At 43.0% G+C, this 23,216-nt stretch overlaps 2 protein-coding genes across 4 annotated transcripts; one reads left to right on the top strand and one right to left on the bottom strand.

The window, feature by feature from the left end:
* Positions 1–57: 57 nt before the first annotated feature.
* On the bottom strand, positions 58–4,477 carry fcf1 (FCF1 rRNA-processing protein). The gene is made up of 8 exons (XM_008282634.1): positions 4,405–4,477; positions 3,905–3,969; positions 1,736–1,807; positions 1,501–1,649; positions 1,283–1,355; positions 1,083–1,170; positions 430–524; positions 58–324 (listed from the first exon to the last, which is right to left on the bottom strand). Exons 1-8 carry the CDS (start codon positions 4,405–4,407, stop codon positions 276–278), a joined length of 594 nt encoding a protein of 197 aa, XP_008280856.1. The 5' UTR covers positions 4,408–4,477; the 3' UTR covers positions 58–275.
* A 28-nt stretch (positions 4,478–4,505) lies between these two features.
* arel1 (apoptosis resistant E3 ubiquitin protein ligase 1) lies at positions 4,506–17,238 on the top strand. Of its 3 annotated transcripts, none has more exons than XM_008282647.1 (22): positions 4,506–4,550; positions 5,449–5,676; positions 6,041–6,209; positions 7,676–7,896; positions 8,340–8,411; positions 8,579–8,805; positions 9,210–9,447; positions 9,556–9,725; positions 9,913–10,093; positions 10,204–10,448; positions 11,104–11,181; positions 11,261–11,402; positions 11,506–11,627; positions 11,727–11,802; positions 11,891–12,000; positions 12,093–12,272; positions 12,585–12,710; positions 13,137–13,266; positions 13,379–13,437; positions 13,529–13,618; positions 13,715–13,890; positions 14,893–17,238. In XM_008282647.1, the coding sequence occupies exons 2-22, from the start codon at positions 5,529–5,531 to the stop codon at positions 14,993–14,995; spliced, it is 3,063 nt and encodes a 1,020-aa protein (XP_008280869.1). In that variant the 5' UTR covers positions 4,506–4,550; positions 5,449–5,528; the 3' UTR covers positions 14,996–17,238. The 3 variants fall into 3 exon arrangements, with proteins under 3 accessions (XP_008280869.1, XP_008280875.1, XP_008280884.1); XM_008282653.1 differs by lacking the exon at positions 4,506–4,550 and adding an exon at positions 4,882–5,114; XM_008282662.1 differs by lacking the exons at positions 4,506–4,550; positions 6,041–6,209 and having other exon boundaries at positions 5,600–5,676.
* The last annotated feature ends 5,978 nt before the right edge of the window (positions 17,239–23,216 follow it).

The raw sequence follows: 23,216 nt of genomic DNA, 5'->3' as shown, positions 1-23,216 counted from the left end.
CTTAATTAATTATAGAGCCAATACCTGTGTATATATTTGAAAAACAGGAACACAACATGCATTTCACCAATTTGTTTATTAAATTCAAGGAAAGAACTGTAACAAATCTTTCAAAAAATTAAAAAAAAAAAACAAAAACAGAAGGAAATCTGCAGTTTGATCAAACACACCTCCGTCCTCACCAAGTTACAATATTATTAATATGCACAAAAGAAAAATAATGTTCAACAGGGAATCTTCAGTCTATTTACAGGCCGAGCTGTGGTCCAGGCTGATTAAAACCTCGGTGCACCGTAGTCATCAGGCATCCGCTCGATATTATATCTGCATTCAAAAACAGAAAAAACACAAAGTCAGTAATAAGCGACAGTTTTTTAATTTGATGTCACAAACACACAAAAAGCTGCCACATGTTTAGAAAACTGTTACCTGTGGTTTGAGATGTACATGATGGGCACCCCGGGGATCTTCCTCACCCTTCTCTTCAGATCTCTGTCCACAGTCGCCAGGATGTAACACTTGTGCTGCAGAGATATTTTAGTGTAATTAGTATTTCCCTTTCAACACCAAAACCAGCATTAAAAGACATACAATTAGCTACTGTAATGGTTAGTATTGTGCAACAGCAACTGGTTTCACAAAGAGTAACATCAGACATAACTGCTGCCTTCTGTCCACTGCTGCAATTAACCATTGTTTTCACTATTGACTAATCTCTTAGTTATTTTCTCAATAAATCAATCAGTTGTTTGGTCTATAAAATGTCAGAAACTGGTGTTTGACGTCCTAAAATGTCTTGTTTTGTCCAAATCCTAAAAATATATAGTTTATTGTCATAGAGGAATGAAGAAACTTGAAATTTTAAAAAGATGGAATCGAAGAATTTAGACTTTTTTCCCCTAACTCTCTCTCTCTCTTTTTTAATCAAAACGATGAATCAATTATTAAAATAGTTGGTGATTATTGACAACTAATTGATTATCAATATAAGTATTGTTCATCACAAATATGCACACTGTTACTTGTGAGACAGTGTTCACCATTAAGTTATCATGGACATGTATGTATGGATATAACTGTACCTGTGTCACGCGTTGGACCAAACAGTCATCAGCGTATGTTCCCTTGTGTGCGCACGGCAGGCGTTCAAACCGCGGGTCCTTGGCTATCCTGCAAAAATAAATAAATAAAAACTAAATAATTGGCAAACACCATGTTGTTAATAGTAGTTTATATATATATATTTTAATGCTTCCAAAAATGTAAAGCCAGCATCTTGTACCTGAGCGCAACTCTGTATTTCATTCCAAGCTTTTCAATCTCAGCCATCACACAGTCTGTGATATATGGGATACCTGGATGGAGAAAAATTCAAGGAAAACAAATATTCATTTTTGTGTTATTATTAAATTATATTATTCTGAATCATTATATATATTAAGTGGCTCACATAAACAACATTTCTCTCATTACTACTTGCCACTGGGCAGCAGTACTTACATTTGGCATATAAACAGTCCATCATAGATTGAACAATGTCCAGTTTGGCCTTGATGGAGAAGTTGATGAAATTGGTGTCAACCAGAACGTGGTACGGCGGGCCAAGCTGAGTGTTGTACTGGAAGAACAAGCATGATGGGTACTTCTGCCTGCAGAACAAGTTCAAAGAAAACAAGTCAAGATGTCATCATCTGCTATTTACAATCCAAATGAAACTGTGGTGTGGCTGACTTACACTTCTGTCTCCTTCAGCTTTGAGGGATCTTTCTTCTTTTTCTGTATTGTTTTGGCACGGTCTTTCTCTTTTCTACAGAACCAAACGAACAGTTAGAGAGCGTTCACAGACCTGGGAGATTCCCACATAATGATCTGCTTTGTTCAAGGTTTAAGGTTTAAGGTTGTTGCATTAACACCTGTGGGTAGATTTGTTCTGCAGAAAACAAATGATAGCATTTGGCAGTCCTTAACAAATACACACTGAACCTGACAGGCAGGTGCTGGATCGAGTGATAAGAAAAAATAAATTAATTAATTTAAAAAAACACACGACAAAGTGCTCAGTTCTCCGCTATCTATCAATACAACAGCAAGGAAGTAAAAATATAAGATAAGATAAAAATAAACAAATTTGATTGTCGATTTTCCATTTTTGTTTTGTTGATTTGTAAACGAATGAAGCAGATTTTATAAACCAGGCTCAATTGCTCAGAAGTAATCTGATCAGACTGTGGCTGTCGCATTGGATCAAATCTTGGGTTGAATCCTTTTGTTAAGAAGAAACAAAAGGATTCTGAGATCAGATCAGATCAGATGAGGACGCTGAAACAAGCCTCTCTCCCTGCCAGCATCCTCAGGACTCTCTACAGAGGTGTGATGGAGAGCGTTCTGACATCCTGCATCTCAACCTGGTCCTCCAGCTGCAGGCTGTCAGACAGAAAAGTCCTGCAGAGGACAGTTAGAGGAGCTGAGGGGAGCATCGGAGTTGAAATGAAATGAAAAATACTTTATTCATCCCAGAAGGGAAATTCAATTGAGTTTCCCTCATCTCTGTCCAAGAACTTCTCCAGAGCCGCTGCAGGACACTGAACATTGTCTCCTCACAGCCTCTCCATAAACTGTTTGAACTGCTGCCATCAGGCAAACGTTTCCGGAGCGTTAAAGGAAGAACCTTCAGACTGATCGACAGCTTTACTCCACCAGCTGTCAGAATGCTGAACTGCTGATCCAGTTAAATTGCTTTAAGTTATTGGATCCTCCCTCATCTTGCCTGCACTACTGTGTACGTGCAGCAACATGACAATAAACTTGATTTGATCACACAATCCAGTCTTGGTTTTGGTTTAAATTAAACCTTCAGTATGTCTTGTTAAAAATAAATTAACTAACCAGGATTATCTTGAGCCTAACAGACGGCTGGATTTAGGGTGAATTTTAGTGACAAATTATCCTAAAATTTTTAAACTGGGCAAATGTCACATTAGTATCATGCAGTATACACACGTGTATTTATACTTTGCATTTGTTTTATTACAGTGATGAAAAAATAAGTAGGCCACCTATTAAGCCTTTCAGGAAAGTTAAATAATTTTAAAAAAAAGGATTTGGCCTCATAAAATAATCCCCCAAACAGCTGGCAACAAAAATAATATACTGAATGTCACCACTGTGTATTCTTTTTGTCTGTTAAAAGCAGAGCTTCAAAAGTTGGTCTCTGCAAGTCTGAGCTGCATTCATATAGAGTTACAGTACTTGAGTTGTGTGAAGTGACTTAGGTAAGGGTTCTCTTCATCTAGGAGTTTTTTTCTCTGAGCATCAAACAGCAGCCAGATCCTCACGAGCATTTCCAAATGAAGAGAGCTGCACACATTTACATACGTGTAACAACAGAACAACATCGCTGGTAAATTCATTAATTTGCACCAAGCATGGAGACAGGAACATAGAGGTTTTAACAGTAAGCCACGCTGTACTTTCCTTAATTTTAGATACTATTAGCTATCTGAAAAGTTGATAAGCTGTTTTTACTTTGGATTTTGTCTTTTGTTTATTACTATAATTACTACGTTTTAGGTCACTGGATGTACTCTCAAACTGAAAATGAAGTATTGCATGTGTTCCTTGGGCTCCCTCTGTCACTGTGGTGGATGTCTGAATGAAGTTTTAACTATCAAGACAAAAGCAAACTACATCTAAAAAACAGAATCTGTCAACATGTCACGTCCTCCAGGGCTGAAAAGGGGTTTTGAAAAACAGTCAGAGAAGTGTGCCAGGATTTCCAAAACTGGATCACTTTGATCCACGATAAACTTTTTGAGCACCTGAGCCTTGGACAGGGTTAACATAGAACATGGTTAAACCAGAAGTGAATTGGGTTGTGAAGCATAAAGTAATCATGAAAACTCACAATCTGTTGTCTTTCAAATTAATCATTCTCTTCATGGCTGCAAACTTCTTCGTTTTCTGCTTCCCCTGGAATAAACAAGTTAAAACACACAGAAATCAGATACACGCAAAAGATCACAACAAACCCTGTCTCCTGGTGTAAAGTGGGAGATGAAGTTGAGCTATATGCAGTATTTACAAATCAAGACACTGAACACGAAAAACTTTAATCCAAACTCAGGCTATGTTCTTTCTTTGGTAGCCAACTAGTGCCTGAAACCTACAAAAGCCGAAAATATAAATTATAGAATTAGATAAACCTTCCTTTTAAAAGCTCAGGTACGTGTAGCAAAACAGATAGCAATCCCTGGTAGCAGCTGATGTTGTTAGATGCTAGGCTAGCTGGAGTTAGCTCAGTAGCATGCCTGCCAAAATGCTTCAACTTCTAATTACTACATTTTAAGGGAAGACATTTATCAAGGCAGCAATATTGTAATTGCAATAAAGCTAGTTTGTACATACCATAGTTTAAATTACACTCCAGAGCTCCGACTAGCAGGATAAAGCTCGCTCCGTCTCCCCTCGTGTATCGATATGAGGACGTAATCAAAAATCGACGTCTGTCCTGCGCATTTTCCGGTTGCTATGCTAATGCTCCACAGGCGAAGGTAGATGCAGTGTTTAAATGCGTGGATTCGTTGCAATTTTGCACTCGCAGCGTGTTGCTTTCGTTTAGTCGTGCCATTGCAAAACGGTGTTTTACAAACGTGTTGCATGTGTGCGTGTTGATAACCGCCGCGGGTTGTCGGCGAGCTTTCTGGTATGACGCCGACATTGTTGGCTAACGCAGCTAGCCGTTAGCATCGCGTTGTCTTGCTCGTCGGCGAATGCTACTGTAGCGGTTTGTGGGTGCGATGCTAACAGTTGTTACCCACTAGCCTCCAGCGTCACCTAGCACTCCAGGTGTCAATAGACCAGCGAGAATTGATGATATTGCAATTTGTTTTCAGCTCTCACTGTTTTCTGTTTTTTTTTTAAAAAAGCCGCTAAAGTAACTGTGATATTAACTTAACCGGAGCTATCGTTGGTCGTGCTATTTAGTTAGCTGTTTTGTTGTTTATTAGAGTGGCAGCGGATGACATTTGGAAACGTTTTGACACGAGCGCTAGCGAGCCCAGGCGTCTCATCACGACCAGTACCATCACCACCGGCTGGACTGTTGTCGTTGTTCGGTAGGATTTAGATTGCAACGAGATTGTGTTTGGCCCGGTTTCTTACTTTATTTTGGCTAAAAACAGACGCAGTTTTTATGATCATTCTTTGGCCAAGCTGCTCATACATATTTCAGTGCTGTGGATTTCATGTCATGTTATTCTCCACACTTCTCCAAGGTGACACTTAAATATTCATGCTTTCTTGGCACAGCAGTTTACAGCTCAGCTCCTAAGACTTTGTCATTTTTCCAAACTGTTTTCTTAAAAGAAGCAATTTGTGAAAAGCTTTTTTTTCTTTGTTCAGTGTTTGAATTCAGCTCTGTTTTGATGGTTTTGTCTTCTTTCATTGTAGAAGACTTGACTAGCCCACTGGCGGGTGGCAGCTTTCCTTTGAGCACGGAGGGGTCTGGGTGAAGGCTGAAAGATGGTCTGATGGACCGCCGCTTCTTCCTGACCTTTCTCTTCTGCTCAGTGTCGTGGATCTTCTTCTGGGAAGTGCGCTGGAAGAAAGGAAAAGAAAGTCAGATTGAGGAATGGCTCCAAGGACATAACCTCTCTCAGTACAGGCACTTATTCGAAGGTCAGTAGGTTACAACAACATCTGTCCAATCCACCATATAAGTATTGTTGAAGGCTAAAGTAGAGAGTAAATGTAGTTTCAGTGAAATGCACAAAAAAAACTTCTGAGTTTTTGCAGAAGTACCAGCGAGTCAGAAGTATCACATGTAACTGAGCTGAGTTTAATAAACAGCTTTTTTGGTGTTGAACACCAGACATTCAGGCTCAAGAGATGCAAGTGGCATTCACGGACAATCAGCAAAGGCTTGCTACTCATTATATTAGTCTTTAATGAGTATTTCGGCCTGTGCTGGGGCATTACTGATGATGACTTGCTGGCCAGATCGAGCATGGGGATATTTATGTGTTGTTCATGTGTCATCCAGATGTACAGACACTGGAGGAGCTGAGTCTGAGTGTACTGAGTCGTCTGGAGGAGGTGGTTAAGGAACAGCAGCGCTGGAGGGAAATTGCAGAGGCTCACATCCAGCTGCTCCGAGACTTTGCCTTCCAGGAGTGGCTTTGTTCCCAGAACCTGGAGCACTATTACCATACGTAAGCAATGAAAGGTCTTAACTTAAACACTCACGCTAATGTGGCATACATTTGTAAGTAGCCTTCCTTTTTTGGAAGCAGTTACTTGGCACAGAGTACATTTAGATTGTGGATTCTTTCAGGTTCTTAATTGATTAGGTGGTTATGTTTTATGCTGGTTAACACAGGCTCTGTTCAAATGCGTCCACTTGAGGGCAGTCTCTCCCTTCATGCTTAGCTGAGTTTGCTGACACTGAGCCGTGTGGGCTGCAGTGTTTCACAGGGTCACTGCAGTAAAAAGTATTCTTTAGAGACTGCAAGTGTGAGACCCTGCAGCAATGCAGATGTTTGTGTATGTGTGTTGACTTCTGTCTACTGATTCAAACAGCACTGACTGTGATTAGTAGTTGTTGGTTTATCAAAACAGTGATGGTTTGTCTTACTTGTTTTTTTTTCAGTGAAGCAAACTGTCATGTTTCTGAAGGTCTGTAGTGCTTTAGAAATGCACAGTGTCATGTTTAGAAGCATAACTGTCTCACATCTCCCCATAGGGAAGCAGTGTCACGTTTCTGAAGGTCACGCCTGTCATGCTATCCCTGCATCCTTTGCTGTTTTGATTCGGTGGATATCAGTTTAGACCTTCGTTGCCCACATAATTCTGGATGACCTTTTGATTCAGTCTTGTAATGGAAGACAATTTTTGCAGTCATTTGCAATCCAAAAATACATTGTCGATGGGGAAGTTAAAGTTGCAGACTCACATGAGCCTTATTTATTCTCAGAGAATTTTGAGTGAGGCGATTATAATGTTTGGTGAAAAATATAGTAATATAATGAAGTGTTGATTACCATAGTTGGTAGTGTGTACACTGGGAACAGCAGCACGCTGATGGAGTCACATAGAACGCAGAAGGGAATGTAAATACATCCGACTGTTTGTTTTATTTCTGTAGTTATAGAGATAATATTTTATATTGCAGGCTTTGTGGCCATGAAAATCATACTATGAAAGCGTAATTACTGCACACGCTCAGTGTCAACAGACAGGGGTTATTGGACAAACTTTACAACAGGAGATTATGTTTCTGTTTTATAATAGTGCTAACCATTTGTTTACTTATACATTTTCCACTCCTGTGTCTACCTGTGCTTGTCGCGTGCAAGCCTTCTTCATTTTAATCTGATTTATTTATTTTTTTTTTTAAAGAAGGCCACATGCAACATGGCCTAACCTCTAACTTCTCCCTTTTGAGATAACGCACAAGTTTGACTGATAAGATTGAGGTTCCTGTCTTGCAGCATTTCACATACACCGGTGTTTGCTTTGTGTGTGGAACAGCCTGTTGTGTAGTCACAGCAGCAGCAGTCTTGCTCAATAGACGTTTAGCAACAGCAGGAGGGTTGCACTTCTAAAAATATGGTAAAAGGTAGTGCGACCATTCCTTTAATCTGCCTTACATGCTTCCATACTTGTCTCCCCACTGCAGACTGAAGACCTTGGGTTGTATGAATCTGGATGACCTGTCTCAGTTTGACAGTCAGCTGCAGCTCTCTTTAGCTGCTTGGGGCTACTACTACGAAGACTACATAAAGTTGTCGACGGGCATCAAGATCCTCCAGACCTCCAGGGGGAGTCGCGACCAGGACTACGAGATCCGGCTGGTGCACAGTCTTGCTGAGAGGCGTCTGAATGAGAAGTGGTCAATTGGTGAGGCTCTGATTATTTTATGAGGGGTTTTGGTTGCTTCGGACAGCTGCAGGGGATCAAGAGGGATTTAGATGCGAGGCATAAACATAAGGTCGCTCCGTTGCTAAGTGTTGATAAGTGTTTTCACAAATGTTGTCTCTGCAGGAGTCACACATCATTTGAATGTAGCTCAAGTGTTGTAATGGAGAAGCTCAGCGTTGCCTCATCTGCATGCACAAGCCAACACGTCTTTGCTATCTCATAAAAACACTGTGTTCACCCCCTCTCAGGATAGATGTATGGTAGTATAAAACAACTCATGAGCATTTCTAATGACTAACATGTAAAAATATATTATAAAGAAAACTACAGCCAGTTAAATGGAATGTGCAGACTCAGAGCAGGAAGTGTGCATTGTTTTGTCTCAGCTATTGATGGTATTCATAGTCCAATTGTCTTTTCAGCGGGAGCTCTCCTATTTGGCTGTACTGTGGCGCTGTGCTTCTTGATAAGGGACCTCATGTTTTACGTGATTGGTGAGTCCATCATCAGCTGTTTGGACTTTGAATTGGGCTGATTTACTGCTGTATTTACTACCAAGTGACTTTTAGCCTTCAAGTGTTAATACAGCTGATTTCTAAACCAGATGCACATCCACATTGCAACCACTAATCTCCTGTGCTTCTCTTCCTTCCTGTGGCAGGTGGAATTACTGTTTCCATCATAGCGTTTGTCTTTACCATCAAGTTCCTCTGTGAGCTTGCAGCAAGAGTGGTCAGCTTCCTGCAGAATGAGGATCCAGGGCGACGCGGTGATCGCAGCATCTACGACTATGTCCGGGGCAACTACCTGGACCCACGCTCCTGCAAGGTGTCATGGGACTGGAAGGAACCACAGGAAGTGGGGCAGACGATGAGCTTCAGAGTCCAGGTGATAATAGACGTCTAGTGTCTCCAGGCTACAGAGATAGTGTCTCTGCTGCGTCTGGTCTGACTGGCTTTCTTACAAGTAGATTACGGATGCAGCAGTGTCGGAAATATTTGGCCAGCGGGGCGCCGCTATAGTTCACCTGGTTGAGCTGGCGTCCCATGTGCAGGGGCTACAGTCCCCGATGTGGAGGTCATGAGTTTGAGTCCCGCTCATGGCCCTTTTTCGCAGGTTCTTCCCCCGTTCTTCTCCCGACTTTCCTGTCTCTCTCTCAACTTCACTATCAAATAAAGGCAAAAAGGCCAAAAAAATAACTTTAGATTAGATTTAGTCAGCAAAACTATGTTCAGTGTAAAATAGACGTCACTGTATTAAATTATACTCCTTTTGTACTTGTGGCTTCTCAGCTCTTCTATAAGAACGGTCAGCCTTTCCCAGCCCATCGGCCTGTGGGGCTGAGGGTCAACATCACCCACATTGAACTGGCCTTGGACATCCCTGTTACCCAGGAGGTTCTGCAAGAACCAGAGTCCAACGTGGTCAAAGTGGCCTTCACAGTGCGCAAGGCTGGACGCTATGAGGTTGCCGTCAAGCTGGGTGGTCTCAATGTGGCCTACAGCCCGTATTACAAGATATTCCAGCCAGGTATGACCATGATGTGTGTTTTGGAAAATCTGATTTTAATACATTTTCATCTAATTTGCTCTGTCAAAGCTGCGACTGATTATTTTTCTGTTCTCTGGTTCTTCTCAGGTACAGTCGTTCCATCAAAAACCAAGATAGCCTACCACTTCTCCACCCTGGTGCTAACAAACGGCCAGCAACACACTTTACAAATCGAGCCCAGGGACGAATACGGAAACCCTACCAGTAACTCCACGTCTCTGACAGATGAAGCCAACTACAGCGTCCATGTGCACTCTGTAAGGCCCTTTTTCTCTTACACATTACTCTGTGCTATGAAGATTTGTTTCTTGATTCTGACTGTTAAAATGTAAGCCAACATTTCTTTTCAGTTCCCGATTGCTCAGTCACTGGCTTTATAGTTTATAGGCTTTGCAGTGTAGCAGAGCTGAGCTGGGATTCATTTTAGTTCTCCTGTTCTTCCAGCTAGGAACAGTGGATGATGACAGCCTGGAGGACTTCTACAGTAAGTCAGTTTCACTTAACAAGCAGCAGTGCCAGGTTCTGCTGAGACTGACCCTGAGGAAGACGGGCTGCTTCAGGGCCCGCATCTCTTACAAGGATCAGCCGCTCAGCAATGGGGAATTCGACATAATTGTTCTCAGTGGTGAGCAGCTTTACAATAGAAGATAATCGGGCGCATAAATGGAGTGAACTTCTCTGTGTTACATATTCAGCCTTTTCAGTACTTAATACTCATCTTCTTGCATATTGCAGAGAATGAAAAGGCCTGCGTGGAGAAGAATGTGTCCACTCCAGGCATAAGCATCTACTTTGAGGCATACCTTTACAGCAGTGGGAACTACAGCAGTTCATCATGGCAGTTACCAGCTTCCTCTTTGCTGGCTCCCCAGAGGAGGCCCTCCATGGGAGAAGAAGAGGACGAGCATGACTCTCCTGTGGAGGGACAACCTGAGAAGGTCAAGAAACCAAAAAAGGTCTACTGTTACATATCGCCAAAGGTGAGCAACCGGCACACAATGCTTCAACTTTATTATAGGGAATTATAGAGCCATAATATGATCTTTTTTTGGTTTTCCTTTTATTCTAATGTGTTCATCTTTTGGTGCATGTAACAGGACTGCAAACTAACAAAATATACACCAAAGGGAGTTGTTCTTTCCCCTGAAAACACACTTGGATTGAACATCGACGTCACTATACATCAGTAGAACACCTGCCTAGTGGCTAGTTCGGCCCTCAAACAAAGAGTGCAGAGATACTTGCAGTCTGCCATAGTTTCCTCACTAGAGGCTCTTCCACCAAGGGTACATATATATATATACACTCTATATAGATCTGATACGTAACCAGTCATCCCTCACTTTCGTCTGCCCACCTCACCAATCAGAGCAAACTAGGCTTTTCAGTAGAAGCGCTTTAAAGAGACAGATCTAAAATGGAGAGTTTTAGGCAGAACAGGTGCTGGAGCAATGTAGAGTATGAGAGAAAAAACATGTGTTTTTAAAGCATGTAAGCATATTTTAGTGGATCCCAAAAATACAATTCTAAATTTGTAAATTTGCACAATATGGAGTCTTTAGGAGATCCTAAAAGTGTAAAATTCTCATTATGTGTGAATGTACGATGCCGCTGACTTGGATTCTTGTTGAACAGCAACTATCCGTGAAGGAGTTCTACCTGAAAATTATTCCATGGCGCCTTTTCACCTTTCGAGTATGTCCAGGAACGAAGGTAAGCAGACGTCGGAAATGTCAGGAGAAGAGGCCGTTTTTGATTTTGCACGGTCGCTAACTGAAGTCTCTCTTTTCAGTTCACCTATTATGGCCCTGACCCGGTTCACAAGTACCTAACTCTAGTGGTGGATGATGGGATACAGCCTCCTGTGGAGCTCAGCTGCAAAGATAGGAACATAATGGCTGCCACCTTCATTCGTTTCCTGCACAAGAACATTGGTTTGTTTCAGTCAAATGAGGCTCCTTTTGCCTCGAGCAGCCCTTAGCAAAAAAACCGTCTTTTATGGTGATCGTCGTGGTAATTTGATGATAATGTCCTCAGGTGGCTCTGAAACGTTCCAAGACAAGGTGAACTTCTTTCAACGTGAACTCAGGCACATCCACTCCAAGAGACCTCGCACCAAAACCTGCCTAAAAATCACTCGGCACGCTATCCTAGATTCAGTAAGTGCTGCCTTCCAGCGCATTATGAACACGGGCATAGAATCACAACACTCATGTGACCTCTGTGATAATGTGTCTCGTTTATCTGCTGCTTCACAGTCTCTGAAGGCTACAAGGAACTTCTCAGTGTCTGACTGGAGTAAGAACTTTGAGGTCGTGTTCCAGGACGAGGAAGGTAAACAAAACACCTGAATGAACGATGTTTTTTGCTGTTGCATCAAACCAGAAGGGTCTAATCTAAAATCTTGGAACGTGTCTTGCAGCTCTGGACTGGGGAGGCCCTCGCAGGGAGTGGTTTGAGCTGATTTGTAAGACCCTCTTTGACACGTCCAACCAGTTGTTCACCCGATTCAGCGACAACAACCAGGGTCTCGTGAGTTAGCCCGTTCACCCACTTCCACATTCAATGCTTAAACGAGATGCACTTCAAAAAAAACTAAGAGATCCTCCGTCGTCATTTTCAAGGTGCACCCGAACGCTGAAAGGCCGCCCCACTTGCGTCTAAAGATGTACGAGTTTGCGGGTCGCATCGTAGGGAAGTGCCTGTACGAGTCTGCTCTGGGTGGAGCCTACAAGCAGCTGGTCCGAGCTCGCTTTACTCGCTCCTTCTTGGCCCAGATTATTGGCCTCAGGATGAACTACAAGGTATGGAGCACAGTGCCTTCTGACAGAAGAGACCTCGGAAGTTGGAGGGTCATGCTTTCGTTGTTTATGTTCTGGTGTCAGCTGGTCTATCTCATCGTTTTAACATCCCTCACCAAGCCAAAAAAACCTGATTTGTTTCTTGGCATTATTGATGTCACGGAGAACGAGCCAGTGTGTTTTGCTGTTTATTCAACTCGCTGAAAGTCCACCCAATCATCGTTTTTTTATCCCCGTCGCTTTGACAAAGATGAAATGCCGTGTGTGTTTAAAAACGTCATCTGCCTGCGTATTCGTTTCATTTTCCACTCGCAGTACTTTGAGACGGATGACCAGGAGTTCTACAAAACTAAAGTCTGCTTCATCCTAAACAATGACGTGAGTGAAATGGACCTGGTGTTTGCCGAGGAGAAGTACAGCAAGTCGGGACAGCTGGAGAAGGTGAGGCAACACTTTGGAAAGGACCCTCCCCTTTTATCCCTGATGTAATTTCACAGGAGATAGGAGCAATAAACCAAATAAAAGAAACCATATTGCTTGTTTGGCAAGGATTTCTCTTTAAAGAGGGGGAGCGGTGCGTTTATATAAAGGTGGACGAGTGGAGTTTGGCATCAGGGGCTCTTTTTAAAACTTTGTTGTTCGCTTATAAAATTCTTCAAACTGGGTTCAAGCTCATTTTTTTAAATTAGATAAATATGTTGCGGCATCAAACTGTTTTTCTTAAGCATTTAAATGAATAGTCCAAATATTTATAAAGCAGCAGAAAAGGTCCGTGACACACTTTCAGGAAACTGTCATTCTGCACTAATCCTGTCTCTGCGTCTCACCTTCAGTAGTTTTTTAACCTCACGTCCTGCCTCGTTGCAGGTGGTGGAGTTGATATCAGGGGGGGCTCAGATCGCCGTTACCAATGAGAACAAGATGCATTATCTGAACCTGCTGGCCCAGTACCGACTGGCCAGCCAGGTGAGGGATGAGGTGGAACACTTTTTGAAAGGTAAAGAAACTTAACACAGCTGCACTCTATTTTTTTTTTTCCTTCTAATTCCTCTCTTTTGAGAGCTCCAGTAATGTGCCTGTAATTAGTGTAATTTCCTGATCAATTGCAGGTTTAAACGAACTGGTTCCAGAAAATCTGCTAGCCATATTTGATGAGAATGAGTTGGAGGTAAGTGTGATGTTTCTAATAAAATCCTGTTCCTCTTTAAAACACCATGGGGCAATCGTGTATTTTTTTCTCTCCTTTCTAATTTCTTTAGCTGTTGATGTGTGGTACCGGTGATATAAATGTGCAGGACTTCAAAGCCCACGCAGTGATTGTTGGCGGGTCGTGGCACTTCAGAGAGAAGGTATGTGGTGGAAATTCACTGACTTAGCTTTTTTTCCCAACAGCAGGACACTGATGAAAAAGCCTGAGCGTGCTGTTTGTTTGTTTTTCGCTGCAGGTGATGAAGTGGTTCTGGGCGGTGGTGTCCAGCTTCACCCAGGAAGAGCTCGCACGTCTGCTGCAGTTCACCACCGGATCCTCTCAGCTTCCCCCGGGGGGATTCAACACTCTCTGCCCCTCCTTCCAGATCATCGCTGCCCCCACACATAGCACTTTGCCCACTGCACACACCTGGTGAGTAGAAGCAGGTCAAAGAAAATCTCATGAAATTATCAAAACCAACTGTGTGTTAAATCCATCTGGTGACATTTACTCTCAACGTTGACACCCGAGCCCTTTGCAGAAGATGTAAATCTTTAATCGTTAAAGCCAAATGGAGGACTTTTGCCTCCATATTCACATTCCTTAGTCTCAAACAGAGCTGCATGTCTTCAATTTTCCGACAATGCAAGCTGCTTGTATGTGCAAGAATGTGTCAGGTGAAAAAAAACAGAAATTTTGCCAGATTTTCCACCTCTGCAAGTCAGCAAATGCAGTAAAAAAAAAATCTATTTGGTACTAAAAACAGATCTGTTCAGAAATTGGCAGAATGTGCATCACCTTCCCTAAACAATTAGAAAGCAATATCTCCACTGAAAGCATTTTCTGGGGAGTATAAAAGAAAAGTTTCAGTCTAATTTTATTTCTTGATGTGAAGGTGGAATGAGTATCACATCATAGACAGAAGATCTAGATAGCCTAGATTGTTCTGGAAAAAATAGATAAAGCATGCCCTGATAAAAACCAAGTTATAAGCTTAAAAATTAACAGTAGTAAAATTACCATAAAAATAACCCCCTGGGCTCAGAAGGTTAAAAACGGCTCACACAGAGATAGATTTCCTAGTAAAGGAGCTTAATTTTTTACAAAGCATTATTCAAACGGAAGGAAATAAGGCCTCCTTTGTGGGATATTTTCAGTGGCTTAATACATTTGTGCTGCTCTGTTGAGTTTTTATGGCGGCGGCGGAACAGTTTATGTGAGACCGAGTCAAAATAAACTGCAGCGTGTGTTTTGAATGAAGGACCGTATCGCCCAGTGCAACTGTGTGGCTCACTGATGTGTTTTTAATAGTTTCTGGACAACAGTGGAGCTCTGTGGTGCAGCACAATCTGCTGTATCACACTCAGAAATGCTTAAAGTCATTGTTGGTCTTTGATTGGAACTTTTGGACTCTGTGGCGTTTCTCCTGTCTAGTTTTAACCAGCTGTGCCTCCCTACCTACGACTCCTACGAGGAGCTGCACAAGATGCTGAAGCTGGCCATCAGTGAGGGCAGCGAGGGCTTTGGCATGCTCTGACTCCTCCATCACTGGCACTGTGGTTTCACTCGTACATGGCGGGGAGGGGCGGGGGTGGACCGGCGCTGCTCCACTGCCCTGGTTTCCCGCATTCATCTACATTCGGACTTCTTTGCGCTCCCTATAAATTCTCTCTCAGGATGAGAGGGCGTTTCAGGAAGTCCCAGAAGGCTGTGCTGAAACTGGAACTCAGTCATATGAACTCTAGCGCTACTGTATGTATATAAACTATCTCGCTTTTGTAAAACGGAAAAGAATCCACGGACTGCAGAAAAAAAAGAAGGTGAGGTTTGGAGCTAGTTTTATTTCCTAACGCTAAAGTTTGCTTAGTTTTATATGTTTGGAGAGACAAATGACGCTAGAGCAAAGGCCTTGAGTATTACTATATAACCGCTTCTTTTGCATTTTTGCAAACTGAGGAACACTTAAGTGCAACAGCAGCCTACATGTGATGTGGGTGACACGTGCATCTACAGCACTTTGGCCTTAATCGATCAGGGACTGATGTGTGTGTATGTAAATATATAATATCACTCTTTTATTTCAATACTTGTACATACTAGTGTGGATACGTAGGTTTTCATCCTGTTACTTTTTGATTTGACATGTACGGAGAAGGGATTTCTTTACTTGTTGCATGTTTGATGGGTTCAGAGCTAATTTAAGTTTTTTGTTTTTGAGACAAAAGGGGGTTTTAAAAGAAGCCAAGTAATTTCTATCGTTTCTATGTTTTTAACTTATTGTGTCTTGGAAGAAACTGTTTGTGTTGACCCTTACTGTTGAAACTAGGTTTGTCTGGAACACTTTGTTTTGTTTATGTTTTATAACCTGCCTTATTCATACCCTTTGCCTCTGATTGTATCCAGAGAGGTGCGTAGGTGACGGACACATAGTCGACAATAATAAGATATACTCTGACATCTCTATTAGTACATGCAGGGGTCACTGTGGACGTGAGTGTTGATTGGATGTTGAGGGAGAGCCCATATATAACAAAACATGTTGTTATATATGCTGTATGCTTTTTACTTTCTCATTCACAGCCTGTTATGGGTTTACCTCAGAATCTCCTGTACCACCTATGCATCCTCGGACACAGGTGTGCGTGTGCGTTTTCATGCATGTGTACGGCAAAGACATGCAGTTTGCTCATAGTTGCCTCCTTCCAGCCCCAACCTTTAGCCATACACCCTCCGCATCCTCTATAAACTCAAGCAAAGCATTGTATCTGTGGAGATCATGTCCCGGTTTTGTTTTGTTTTGTTTTTTTCATTATGTCGTTGTGAAACTATTTATTTTTTATGCTGTTAGTGTTGTCAATATTCCTGAGCCAACAGAATTGTTTTGGTTTTTTTTTCCTCGTTTGTTTGTTTCTGTTCATAATTTTGTAGCAATTCCTTCGCTGTTCCAGAGTTTACATGATCATTAGCCATTTTGTAATAGTGTGTGCTGCCAGAGTCTTTGTAGAGCATCTAGGAAAAGTGATGTTTAGTCTTAAAGCTCAAAGGAAACGTCAGTAGATAATTCTTAGTAGTATTTCTGATTTGAATACGTTCACCTCCCTCCCCTCCCTACACAGAGCACTCTGAATGCACTGTATTCTCACAGTCGGCAGTAAAAGTTTTGCCTGGGCCACTTAGAGATTTAACTTACTGAGTGGCAAAGACAGTAGGTAGGTGTTGCAGGTTTAGCATTAATTGCATCTACGGAGCGTCCACGCTGTTGCTGGCCTTTTAGTGTTAACAGGTTTTTAAGAGGATTTATGGATTTGTGTTTGTTTGGGTTGTGCAATGTTGACCTCACGCACTGAAGAGGACAGCGAGTGCTTCTGAAAACGCTTCACTGAGGGTCGCGTTTTCAGCACCGATACCAATGGCTGAGATCGTATTTATCAGACACGAAGGTGGTGTGACACGTATGACACGACCGATCTGAACGGATATGAAGGAGGTCTGTCCTGTAGCTTCATGTTCTTGTTTCATGTTCTGAGTCTCATGAGCATCTTCTGCTTTTTGTTTTATGCTTGGATTGTTTTTTGGGGGGTTAGATGGCCTGAGTGCGACTTTTAGCAATGTAGATATTGTGAAATATTTGCCTATGACTTGGAAGCCGTGGGTACTCTCTTTTTTTTTTTTCTTTTTTTTTAATGGCAAGCCTCTGCTGATGAATGTTTGAGATTTTCTGGACTGCAGGTCCTTTGTTTATGGGAATAAAAAATGATGGAATAAATTCTTATCATCTGATTTTGATTTCTGTGCATTGTACTTGGGTTGTTTTTACCATTTAGCAGCATAATTAGCCATTTTTACACCTTCAAACCTTTATTTAGACTTCAAGATGGCATTTGCTGCAGACCAGCGGTTTTTAAACTGTGGTAAGAAATTCTCAGAGAGTATTTAGGAAGGTGCTCTCAACATAACACGGATTAGGTTCAGTGTTCTTCTCTTTACTTGAGTATTGCATTTTCATTGATGCCAATATTTTCCTAATGCAAGACTTCAATCAAATGACTTTGGGTTTATGGCAGAAAAAAATCAATACTGTGTTCTGAAACAACAACACCAGGAGTGCCAGTTTATTGGTTTTAGTTAGAGCATTGGGATGGGTGTAGCTTTTGGTGCAATGAAGGCAGAAATGATTCAGATTGATTTCTTTTGGGAGCAGCACACTGTCGCTTCGTTTAAGAAAGTTCAAGGCCCAAACCTGCCATTCATTGAGGGTCTTTCTTTGCACTGTTTGCATGTTCTCCCTGTGCCTGTGTGTGATTTCTGTCAGAGCTCTGGCCTCTTCCCACAGTCCAAACACATGCACTGTAGCTTCATTTGTGATTCTAAATTCGCTGTAGGTGTGAATGCATGTGGTTGTTTGTCTTTCTGCCCTGCGATGGACTGTCCATGCTGTACCCCACCTCTCGCCCAGCGTCAGCCGGGAAAGACTGGAGCCTCCTGCAGCTCTCTATGGGAAAAAGCAGGTACATATGATGGATGGATGGATGATTTTAATCGTAACGATGCAAATATATAAAAATGCTCGTAGCCAGATGAGTGCATGTTTTCGACACAAGGGGGCACTGGCTGTACATGTGACGCGAGCACACGGCGAGTGAAGGACGCATGCCTCTTCCTCTGTCATCCCTTCGGACAGCTTAGCCGCAATGAATGATGAGGGGCTTTCCTGTCTTCAGCTGACCCTCCACACTTCCAGTCTTCGACGCAGAGAGCAGGCCAGATTGAATCCCCTCCATTACAGACATGTCTCATTTCCCCACACACTCACACATACCTCACGAACGCATGAAAATAAACAAAAGTTCATTCAAACCTGCTGTAGGCTTAATGAAGTCAGCCTTTATTTGAGAGCTGTGCTGTGTATGGAATGTGATAATACCTAACTGCTGAAAGTGAAACAGAAAACAACGGCTCCCTTTGCCTTTCAACATACGGAGATGGTGGCAGAGCTGACACCCACATCAGCACAGAGGATGTGATAGAAGTACGCTGTTGCATGACTGAATGTTTGCTTCCTGACTCAGTGTCTGATAATAGACTCGAGTAAAAGCAGATTTTTAATTGCTTTGCCTGAAGGCTGTGGACATGCAGGCCTCAAGGCCTTCCACACTACACCCACGTGTTCCTGGCGTGTCTCCTCACACTGTGGTCTGAACACTATCAGGAGCCTGCAGAAAGGCATCTTGAAGTACTTGGAGGCAGGAGTCCAGTTATTTGGTCTTGGCATGCACCTGTGGATTTGCATAATGGTCTCTATCAAATTTCCCCCAGGAATGCCTGCTACAGAGGGACCACAAATCAGAAAGTCATCCTTTTGGCACTCACTAAGAGTAATGTACCAGGTTGGAGTGGTCCTGCGTCCCCGGAGAACCTGTGGGAGACCGTTCAGTAACAATATTGTGCATTTTTGTACATTCAACTGATGATACAAACTCCCTGGGAAAACATGTTTCTCTGACAAATTTCCATGTACTATTCCATAAACATCTCCAGACCTGACCGTAGTTTGGTTTTGGGGTTCAGGGTTGCCAAGTTCCCCGGAGGGGGGGGGAGTCAATTTATGGGTGGTTCTCCTCAACCAAAGCATTTACATGATCGAAAACGCAGTGCCTCATTTCCCATTTCTGAGTCAGGCTGCTCCTGAGATGTCCATCAATTTCTCTGATCAAAGGTAATTGTCCGCAGGCAGTGATCTGTTCAAGGCAGACAACACAAACGTAGCACGCCTTCTGCGTCTCTAGAACAAGACCACTCTCCCTCCTTCCTGTTAAACAGCCATGGGGTTGTCTGCTTTCCATTCCAACATGCAGGTCCTCATTACCTGATTGGACACCGCTGATTAACTGCCAACTGGATTGGCTGCAGGTATTTATCATCTGTGATGATTGGGCCAATTTAGAGGCCAATCCTAATCAAGGTTGTTGAAGGACAGGAGAGTATCGCTCCAGCAGCAGGCCTGGACCCAGGAAGTTTACTCTTTACTGTACAGCATGGCTACATGCAAAAGATTCCTCAGCCCTCAGTCCAAACCCTGGCAAACATCACGTCTGACCGTATGCACACATGCAAATTCTTCCCCCAGAGTGAGCAGATTGAAAGAGGAGCTCCTTTTCTTCCGTCCACAACGGCTGACCACTGAAATGACCTTGGCTGTTCGGCTTTTGGGGGGAATTTCTGCCTCAGCTGTATTTTCTGCAGTTGCCCTATCAGTGTCTGAACTGGCTCCCTTTATGACTGGTGACAGTGTGGTTCTGCAATTGACGTTGTTGAGGATTATGGAGAAAACAGCTGCAAGAAATGCACATCACAGTGCTGACAATGGTCTGGCAACTAAGTGCAGCACAGGAATGTATGGATAGGATACTGCTGCTGATTAAAGAGATTTTTTCCCCCCATCTCTTGATATTTCACAGATTCTCTGTTGCTCCTCTCAATTCACTGTGATTTAAGTGCTGAGACCTGGCTCTCAACACCGAAGCCGGGATGCTACAGGAACATGCCGAACATCTTGTATATTCGGCCACACGTACATGAAAGGGTCTCATTTAAAATGCACTCTTCTATCAGAAACAGGACCGCCACCACATGTTTTGATTTGATAGTGATATAACTGTCCGTACGTACAGCTGAGGTCAGACACAAGCAGAAGCTTACAGCCGCAAGCGCTCTTGAAAAACTGCAAGCGTGGAGATTAAGTGTCCCCCAGCTGATGGCTGTCTATGTTATATATGATGTTGGAGAGCGGCTATTGATTCATGAGGTTAGTTGTCCTGCTGGGATGTGCAGCTGTATTATATTCGATGTGTTGTGAAACATTTCAGTCCTTATATTTCCTCTGTAAAGACAGGGCCTCTAATGTAGATTGTCCAACAGTTTGACAAATACCCCACTCCGCTCCGCCCCTATTGTCAGCACGGTTGTCACCATCGCTTATATGGATAAGCTGTGAAGTGGGGTTCAATCTGATGCCTGAAGCGCCGCAAGAGTCATCGCAGAGGAAACGCTATTAGCCACGCTAGCAGCTCTCGCGCTAGTCGAGTCTGTCAGTGGATCCAGATTGAAATATCTCAGCAACTACGAGATTGATGGCCATGAAATTTTGTGCAGACATTCATCGTCCGCTGAGGATGAATCCCTCTGACTTTCGTGATTCCCCGACCTGCCGTTAGCGAAATGTCTTGACATCTGTTAGATTGATTGCCGTGAGATTGCTCTGCGACTGCTCCTATACCGCGACCAGATAAAGTTTTTACTCGTGAAACATCTCAGCGTCGACTACGTACACTGAGACATTCGTGGTTTCCACAAGTTGAAGAGGACTTCTCCTAATGCCACTGTGAGATTTGCACTTGAGATTTTGAGGCTTAGATCTATTGGATTGATGTATGTGGTGAAGGCATTCATTAGCTTTTTATCTAACAGGTCAAACTTTCACATTTCAATTTGGTTTCTGACCAAATACCTGCAGCACTAATGATATTTCCAGTCTGTACTTGGTATGGATGGTAAATTTTATACTCGCACGTTAGCATACCGAGCATTTCGTTCAACTGCAGTTTCACAGAGCCGCTCGTCTGACTCTTTCATTGCTTCTGCCTGTCGTCTCACTCATAAACCTCAGCACGTCAAATTGTCCTTTTAACTGTACATGCATGTAAAATGCTTCATGCAATTCCTGAGCCGTGGAGAAGAGCAGGGCTGTTTACAGCGCATTCCTCGGGTGTGATGAAAAGCAGCATCGCTCTAATTTAGGGTCACGAGGTCAAAGTCAGTGTCATTAATCCTGACTCCCGCTGTTAAACAAATAGAAATATAAAATAAAACAAACTCTAGTTGGCAATGACCAGAAATAAGCCTGGCATTGGCTCTCATTCCAACCGCAGCCACTGCAAGTCAGTAAAAAGTTCCAGGCCACCGGGTTGATCCTGAGCACTGTAGCTCCTCTTCAAGCCAGATCCTGTCTGCGAGCAAATCCTGCTGCACGGAGTGGTCATAATTGGCCATACGTCTGCACGGACCGAGCCAGGACGCTGCATTTGTGGAACAGTCCAGTCTTTCCTCTGAGTATTAACGCACACGTCACTAATTTGTGACTTATTAAGAAGTCTTAGCAAAGATTTCCACTTTGAAGAACGGATGACAATCCAGTACCCACCACACCACCTAAGGCTCAGTATTTGTGAATGAACCACCATGTGGGTCTGTGGTTTTGGCCAAACCACTACAATGTGGAAATTCTACAGCTTTTACTCATACTTTGAGGTAAAAGTCCTCGTGGAGTTTTTCAGCTCAAGGGGGAATTCATTCATTCATACTTTCTCCCGTTAGAGGATGAGGTTTTAAATGGATTTCACTCACCACAGCCAAGCAAATATAACAATAGCAGCCACATCTGGCCAGCACATGTGCCATCTTTTTTCTGTGTGTGTGTGTGTGTACAGATCAGCAATGTCCAGCTTACAGTGTGTTTACAACCAGAGCCACATATCACCTTCACCTCTGTGCTGTGAAGTTGTGGAGAAAAAAAAAACTACTTGACAGGAGCATCAAAGACAGGATGTTAAAAACAAGCCAAATACTGAATTTTGATTTGCACAAGTTTAACTTGGCGCAGCGATGCCAACGTGTGAGAGTCCAGACTGGCACCACTCACCACTCTACATACTGTTAGATTTACTCCGGGGGAGCTGGCAGCATTCAGGGAGCCAGAGATGTGGATGAAAGAGAGGAGAGGTACAGCACACCTGCTGGAAACTGCTGATTGAGGGGAAGTGTGTTCCTGTCTGCTGCCGTGATCTCTGCCAAGTCATTCCAAACGGAGATGGTCGGCACAGTAGGGACCACCCTGGTAAGAGAAGGGAACAGGGCGAGGCTCTGTTCGGACTGACAGAAAGATTGACTGCATCCTATCAGCTGCTGCTTCCCAAACGTGCCCAGCTCTCAGTTTAGATAATGGCAGGCTGCCGCCTAAACCCTTTGAAAAAGAGACTGCATGTTTTCAGCCTGATTTCATTTCAGCTATGTTCTCATGAATAGCGCATTCACATGACTCTTCCTGACAGTCTCTGCTGCGTGTAAACGTTTAATGCAGCATGCAGCCACACAACAGATTTTTCACACTTTCAACGCTTTTCATAACGTTATTATCAGGTTCCATGTGCAAGACATTCTGAGGAGGATGTGATGTAACTGCTTTCTGTGATAGTGTAGTGGGTCATGGCAGGAGGCTCTTCCTGTTCGAGGGTGTCAGCACCCAATGGGAGGATGAGGATACCATCCAGGACACTCCGGGGGCCAGACATTAAAGGCCAGAAATAAGTGAGGACATGAGAGAGGCCACGGACATGGCAGCAAGTGTTTGCTTTGCTCTGGGTGTGAGCTATGCGAGGAGCTGTCTGTGTATTTTTCTTTTAATGGTGACCGGTTAAAACAAGGCTCCAAAGAGAAACCCCCATCAAGGGTCACCACACGGCTATACCAAGAAAGAACATCACGGAGGGAGATGTAAACAAATCTGGATTTTCGACTATACCTATAGAACATGTGAGACCTTTTGTTCCTCATTTTCTGAACACATGTCTATTTCAGAGAATGTTTACATGATTTTCTTTGAGCGATTTCAAAGAACGGAGTCATTTGTGTCGTACGCTATAGGCAAGAGAAGCTACCCCGGGTCTTTTCTCGTAATTACTCAAAGATGAGTCATGTGGTGC

Source organism: Stegastes partitus, unplaced genomic scaffold (assembly GCF_000690725.1).
Source record: "Stegastes partitus isolate 25-593 unplaced genomic scaffold, Stegastes_partitus-1.0.2 Scaffold8, whole genome shotgun sequence".
In the NCBI taxonomy this organism is placed as follows: domain Eukaryota; kingdom Metazoa; phylum Chordata; class Actinopteri; family Pomacentridae; genus Stegastes; species Stegastes partitus.
Note: the sequence above shows the minus strand (reverse complement) of the source record. Positions and strands in the feature narration are given on the sequence as shown.